Here is a 7683-nt window from a genome sequence, read left to right as displayed (position 1 = left end):
ACTAACTGGCCACCCCAGGCCTTGGACTTTTTATTATTGCTTTGTAGTGGCTTTTTGTACATTCGAGAAATTAGTCCTCTCTCTATGATGTAAATTGCAAATATGTTCCCAGCTTGTCACTTATCCTTTTACTTAATTTACAGTAGTTCCAACTAGCGTTCAAAATATATTGTTAGCCAATAGGAAAGGGTTATTACAGGAGGCAGGTGGGCCAGTTTTGGGTTCCTACTGCTGTATGCCTCAGTAGTGTATCCCAGCTGCTGTGACTGGGGGGCATAACTGGGGTGGAACAGAGTAGTTGTTAAAAGGGAAAATGGAGAGACTGTCTCACTGAGGCAGGCACTGCCCATCTGTTACCCTACCCAGCACAACCATATACACTGTAGAGGGCACTCCCAGGCCTTCATCTTCTGTATTGTGTTTTCAAACTTACAGCTGGTCAACAGCCAGTATTTGAGTGACTATATATGCAGGGCATCACCCAACACAGCATCGTCCTTCTTATACCTTTACCAAAGAGTCTTCACTCAGACTCCATTTGTCAAGCACAAACCAGGTTCCAAGTCCTGCTCTTGGTGCTGTGAACACAGAGTCCCTGCCTTCAAAGCATGCCTGTCCCTGGCCACCCGCTTCTATCAGTCTCAAAGCCATCTTAGGAATGTCTTAATAGTGGCTCTTTCTCATAAAAAGTATAGGGATCTTACTTCTAAAATAAGAAATTTGCAGAGATGAAACAAGCCAAATCTCTGAGAAATTAAGGTGGTGCAAATTTATATTCAACACTTAGTAGTCTCCTGGAAGGGACAAAGCAGAAAAGACCCTTCTTCCTTGGAATGGGATGATCTCAACAAACCACAGCAAAAATACTATAACAGACTTCCCCAATAAGTACTTGAAAAAGAAAACTATACATATCTCTGCAGTGTGACACTCATTGCTGAGCCTCTTTTGCTGCTCTCATCAGCAGTGCGCACTTCCTTCTGACCTAGGTGGGCAGAGCCATGTGTTCCTTTGTGTCTCCTTTGGCAGCTTCCCCCGAAGCTGGGAATTGGTCCTATACCCTAAAGAGAGTGTCAAGAGCCAGACAGTTCCTACGTAAATTCAAGGAGAAACTTGGCTTAGCCTAGCCAGGCCAGCTCCTCTGCCAATGCTGAAGTTTCACTGAGTGAGACATGAACTTCTTTTTAATTCCCGCTAAGGAGGACCCATGTCTCTGGTGAAGACTGGATGGCATCCAGCCTTCTCCCAAATAAATCCTACATCTGGCTGGGGTAGGTCAGGGTGTGTGTGCTGCCTATCAAGAGCTATCCTTCGCTAAGTAACATTTATATGATACTGCATGACTCTAAAGTGACTTATAATTGTTATAATAATGATAGCTAATCCTCCTAATGAAAAGAAGATGTGATGTAATTCTATTCCTGGTACATCCTCCTCTTCTTTAGCCCCCAGCATGTGCCTGGCACACATTGTAGACCTTCAATAAATGCTGTTGAGCATTTATTGGGTATACAAAGCCATGCTAGGTCCCCAGAGGGAACAAAGGGGTGACTAAGAAATGGTCTCTGTACACAGGGTACCCACAATCTAGTGTGGAGGGTAGCTGGGGTGGAGGTGGGAGACAATGGATAGAAAGACCATCTTCTACAAGGCAGAATGGAATGTGCAATGAAAACAGCAACAGCAAAGCATTTATTGAGCACTTACCAAGTCCCAGCCAGTGTTCTAAGTACTTGACAGGCACGTTCTCATTTCATCTTCCCAACATGAGATAGTATTGTGATTTTATCCATTTTATAGAAGAGGAAATTGAGATACAGTGAGGCTAAGTAACTCACCCAGATCATACAGCTAGAAAGTGGCAGAGCTAAAACGCAAATCATACATCCTTACTGTTGATGAAAGAACATCCAGACTTATAGAAAAAATTTATAAGCGTTTATTTGAGTCAAACTGAGGACAGGCTGGGAAACAAGTTCTCAACAGACTGAGAAAATGCTCTGGAAAAACAGCAGTTTTGCAGTTCTTTTTATGCATTTGGTATCAAAGAGGGAAGTAAAGAAGATTACATGGAATCCATTGGTCTTAGATTAAAGGAGTTGAGAGAAAGCCAAGTAGGGACATCTCTATGATTGAATAATTAGTAAAATGAAGAGACACATACTTCTTTTACATTGATGCATATGGGATAGCTCACATTTAACAGTTATAGTAAGTGGGGATGGTGTATGGGAAACTAGATCATGTGCTCCTTTGAGGGTGGTCATGCCTCTGAGGGGTTTAGAAAAGAAGATCACTCTGGCATTTCAGAGGTGTGTTCAGCTAGGTGCACAAGAACAATGGACAGGGCTTAGGGCAAAATTAACCTTTTTCTAAGGAAGTTATATGCCTGGATGTGACTACCCACCATGACCTGCCCAGTTACGAATTTATGATCAGAACACCCTGTGAGGTTACTTTCGGTCACTGAGCTTGTCAGATGCACTACATAGCCACTCTTTCATTCACATTACTCCAGAATCAACACTCCTAACTGCTAGGCTGGGCAGATGACATGGAGTGGGTGAACCCTGAGTCATTTTCTTTTTTTTAAGAATGAGCAAGTAACATCTTGTGGAATGTGAAGTTGGGAGCCCTCTGTCTTGAGGGGCTAAAAGGATATGCTAGGCTTCTGTCAAGATCTTGCCAAACCAAGGTTCTGTGCACCCCCCTGTGGGGTAAGATTCCTCTGTTATACAAGATCAAGAACCTCAGAGTTCATTCCTTCTCCTGTCTCCATAATGGTGAACATAATGAGGTGAGTATGATCCTAGGAGGTCTACAACATGTAAGAGCAAGGCAGTTAGCTATACTCTGAAGCAGGGTGATGTTATAAAGCTGCTGTTCACCAGCTGCATACACCGGAGAGCTCGAGGGGCTTGCTGAAACCCAAGCAGCAACTGCTCCGAGAAAAGGCAGAATACACACATTTCAACCCCTGCATCCTCATCCAGGATACGTGTTCTGCTAAGAACACCCCTGCATCATCACTCTCCGTACCCTGTCTCCTCCTAAGCTCTCACCGCCCATTTCTTCCAGCTGCAGGTTGTTGCCAGGATGCTCTGGGGAATGGCGAAGTTAATCAGCAAAGTGGGTTGGGTTGGGTTTGAAGATGTTGCTTTTCCTCTCCATTTGGAGACTCTCAAATACTTCATTCTGACTTAAGCATGCTGCTTTTCTTCTCTCACTTTCATCCTTCATGTGCAGTCATGTGCAAATTTAATTTTAAAAATTTCAATTTGGGGGTGCAGCTGGATGGCTCAGCTGGTTAGAGAGCATGCTCTGAACAACAAGGTTGCCAGTTCGATTTCCGCATGGGATAGTGGCCTGCGCCCCCCTCCTCCTCCCAGCAACTAGATTAAAAAACAGCTACTGGACTTGGACTTGGAGCTGATGGGTCCTGGAAAAAACACACTGTTACCCAATAAAAATTTTTTTTAAAAATTCAATTTGAAAATTTTTACCATATTTTAAAATGTCCACATACCCTCCTGCCCCAGAAATATAGATGGAGAATGATCATGGCAGCCCAGCCCCTGCACAGTGGAGCCAAGATTTCAAGCTGGTTTGAAAGCCTGGGGACTAACATATTTGAATCTCATTGTACCTCCTAGCAACTGCACTGAGCAACGAAACATTCCTGCCTTCCTATCCTCAGGGTGTAGAATCACACACCTACTATTTGGTCTGTGAGGAGAAATCGGAGGCACTGGGTTGAAATGAAAACAGAAATGGAGTTATTACAATAACTAGAAAGCATAAATCTAAAAAGTCATTGGAGAATAACATGTAATACTTTCAGCTGAACTAAAACAATTAACTGTTCCCAAATGAAAGGCAAATATATGGCAAGCTGGTTTGAGACGGTATGAGGCCTGATATAAAATGGCATAGTGATCAGATTAATTTCTCTTTCAATCTTAATTAAACTGTTTGGTGCTGGTAGGTCATTAGCACTTTTCTTATACTTACTAATCTCACCTTTCAATAAAGAGAAAACAGGCTTTGCGAATCAGCAACTTGGCAGGCAACCCATGCTAGAATATGATAACATTGGCTTGCTTTAATGTTATTAACTTTTCACTTATCTTCTATCTGTGGCAATTGAAACAGTTCTATCGGTTTCTGTAGTAATTTAGAAATTCGCTTCCACAGACCAAACGTTACGTGGGTGTCTTAAATGCAGACGCTCAGATCTCCTGAGTCAGGACCTGTGTTTTCACAAGATCTCCCAGATAATGCTGGTGCATATTAAAATCTGAGAACTTATATACAGTTTCCATCCTAAACACATTTATTTACAAAGAAAAAATGAATTGGTTGAAATCAAAATAGTTTGATTTAGTATGTAGATATGTGAAAAACCATGCTGGTTGTCCAAGAATGTTTGGGAAACACTTGGTTAAGGGCATGTTGCTAATGAAACTAAGACAAGGGGATTCGCACCTCCAAAGACCAATGTGTACCACTGAATCACTGAATACAAGCCACCCATTGCCTGGGTTGACAAGAGGGACAGGTCATATGGGAGACTGTGGCAATAGCCTTGGCCCCAGCTTTACTCCAGACCCGCCCACCAAGTCTTTGAAACACACCCTCCATTGGGCTTGGCCTCCCCTCAATGCCTCGCTCTTACCCATGATTCTTTTGATGTTTTCTTTATATAATTTTAGAAATAATGAATTTTAAGATGAAATACTTACATTGCTTTTCCATTTTGCACTGGTAACTTCAGTGTGACTTGCTATTTCTTGCAAAACCTTCCAACCATTTTTGTAATCCTGTCATCAACAAGAGTGTCACAAAATCAGACTACTTCTGTAGTCTTATTTGCTTGCTTATTAATATCCAATTAAGCAGAAATTCACTTACATCAATGATGAATGAGGGTAACTCCAATAAAAATTTTAGTTGATATTCTTGTTGACTTTAATGAGCTCAATTCATCAATAATGTAACTTCTTTGCAAATCAGTTAATAATTTTCAAATATTGGAAGAATAGCCCCTCTAATTTTTGTGCCATTCACAATGCAACAGTTATAGACATGACCCACTTTTAAGTTTAATCTGCAGTATTAACATTTTCTGCATCCCTTGTCATTGACAAAACAGTCATTCAAGCCTGGATTTATAGTGTTTGCCAATTTCCATGGTGTCAATACTCTGACCATGGCTGATTTCAAACTACTAATTTGATATAAATGACCACAAAGTTGGGAAGAGATACACAGAACACACCATTTATTCCCACCATCGATGTAAATAACCCCAATAGCATAAATGATAAAATGTAAATACTTAGCAAGTGATGTGTTTTGAGTATTTATTACCATTTTAAATATAATTTGTTTAACTATAAGTTGATATAACTTAATTTTTAATGATAATTGTGTTCAACAACCAGCTTACAAAATTCCTGAAAATTTAACACTCAGCTCTAATGAGCTGTTTGTTAGAAGCCAGCTCTGGCTCATGGCTGCCCCTGGTCACTCTGCAGCTGTTGCCTGGCTCCATTTGTCTGTCAAAAGGCCCCTCTCCGGCCTTTAATGGGCATTTTTGTTGAGCTCTTCACAGCCCTCAAACAGCAAGAACTGAAAGAACCAATACTGAGATATGAGCCTTTTCTTTTTGACTTGGGGTTTCTTAGCCAGCCAATGATTGGCCTAATTTTGCATAACTCTATAAAGAAGTATTCATATGTAGTAAAAATGGTCAATCCAGAAAGCCAGTAACCTAGGAGACAAAGCAATTTTTTTTTCCTCCAGCATCGCTGGCTTGGAGATTTCCATTGCATTGGAGATAAATGAGAGTGAGCTCTCATTTTTACCCTTCTCCTCAGCAAAGAGAGGAGTAAAGATGACCTGTTCCCCTGAAGGTATGGAGAGCAATCAGAATATGTCCATCTTGCTCAAGAAGAAAGTTCAAAACACAAACCTTCCCCTTGATAGTTACAATTATGGCCAGACATGTTTTTACAGGGAAAGGGACTATCAGATCAAGTTGGCTAATTCCTTATTTGAGGAAGGTGCGGGACAATTGGCACTGTCACACAGTGCTGGAAGGGGTTACAAATTCCCCGAAGGGCAATTTGGCCACGTTCATCTGAATTACAAATGCCTACACTTTTGATTCAGCAGTTCCACTGTAGTAATTTATACCCTGAGATACTCTTATGTACAGAAATGAAGGATGTAGGGTATTCTTTGCACCATTGTTTGTAACAGGCAAAAACTGGAAGGAACATAAGTGTCCATCAGTTGGAGACTTCTAAATAATTATGGTACTTTCAAACAAGGCAGTAATATGGAGCCATTAAAAATGTAATTGATCTATATAAATACTAATATAGAAACATTTCTAAGATATATTAAGTTCCAAATCAAGGGGGGAATGATCATATATATTTCTTCATAAATATATGAACTATTCTGGAAAGAGGTATAAGAAAGTGGAAACCTGGGTAATTAGGGCACAGAGAGAAAAACACTATATATACATTCTGCCATATATTCTTTAGAAAAGCTTTTGAATTTTATTCTATTTGCATGCATTAAATGTTCAAATAAATAAATGTTTGTATACAAGCTGGTGTAGATGCCTATAGAAAAAGAGGGGTTTTATGTTGTTTGTTTGTTTGTTTTTAAGCCGAGCCATTCTGCCACCTGTTGGCTGCTCAGCAGCTGCTCAGCTCGGACTGGGAATTGAACCACTGTTGCTCAGAAAAAAAGGGGTTTTAAATCTAACTGCTGCTTGCTCTGAGTTAGAGGTGGTGGAGTGTCATTAGAAAGGGTGAGAAGGAAGAACGGGTTCAGGCTCTCCACTCATCCTGCTCACTCAAGACCTGACTCTCAACAGCAACAGGCAGAGGTGGTCCACGTGGCCCAGACCCAGGAAGAGAAGCTGGTTGCTGCCCTCAGGGTGGAGTTACACAATACTTCGTGCCAAGTCCAGAGCCTCCAGGCTGAGACGGAATCCTTGCGGGCCCTGGTGAGTGGGCCAGGGAGAGCCCTGGCATTTCTTGTGACAATTTCAACTCTCAACTATCAAATTGTAGCTATAGGGGGTCACAATTTGCAAGGGATTCCCACCTCACAGCACGGGAGTTTTGAGTCTGGAAAGGATCATCTGATCCCAAATCATGAGGGTAATTAGTAGTCACGGTGAGTGCCGTGTTGAGATAAACTTCACCAGGATGCTGCCATGAATGCTGACCGCTACCACCCACAGATGCCCCTTCTCACGACCTCTTTTCTCCAGGGAACTGCCCTCAGACTAACAGAAGTCACCTGCCCTGAGAGGTTAGGCACGCCCTCCTTCTCGGCCAATGACTAGCTCACAGGAGGATTTACAAGCCCACCCCACTTGATTCAAAGTGGAACCAGTTCTATGGTGTAATTCAAACTCTTGAACACTCCCTGGGCCCAGGCTGTCGTCAGACTCCAGCTGAGAGCACCTCCTGGCTTAGCGCCCTCCCCTGCCCTGTCCTGCTCCCCTTGCTCCCCCTTCTCTGAGAGCAACCCCTTCATTATTTACGTGTGCCAGGATCCCTGCCTCAGGTTCTGCTTCTGAGGAACCCAACATAAGACACTGAGTAAGCTCCTCAGACTCACTGTGCTTTGTGGGCAGATCTCTTATAGCATCCA

General features: G+C 42.1%; 1 protein-coding gene across 1 annotated transcript in view; it reads left to right on the top strand.

Moving 5' to 3' along the window:
• Positions 1-7683, top strand: part of BFSP2 (beaded filament structural protein 2) — a 68289-nt gene that overhangs the window by 53324 nt on the left and 7282 nt on the right. The window contains 2 exon segments of the mRNA XM_019632715.1: positions 3056-3129; positions 6896-7027. Of these exon segments, the coding sequence (XP_019488260.1) occupies positions 3056-3129; positions 6896-7027 (206 nt within the window).

The sequence above is a fragment of the Hipposideros armiger genome, unplaced genomic scaffold (genome assembly GCF_001890085.2).
Source record: "Hipposideros armiger isolate ML-2016 unplaced genomic scaffold, ASM189008v1 scaffold_1167, whole genome shotgun sequence".
In the NCBI taxonomy this organism is placed as follows: Eukaryota; Metazoa; Chordata; class Mammalia; order Chiroptera; family Hipposideridae; genus Hipposideros; species Hipposideros armiger.
Note: the sequence above shows the minus strand (reverse complement) of the source record. Positions and strands in the feature narration are given on the sequence as shown.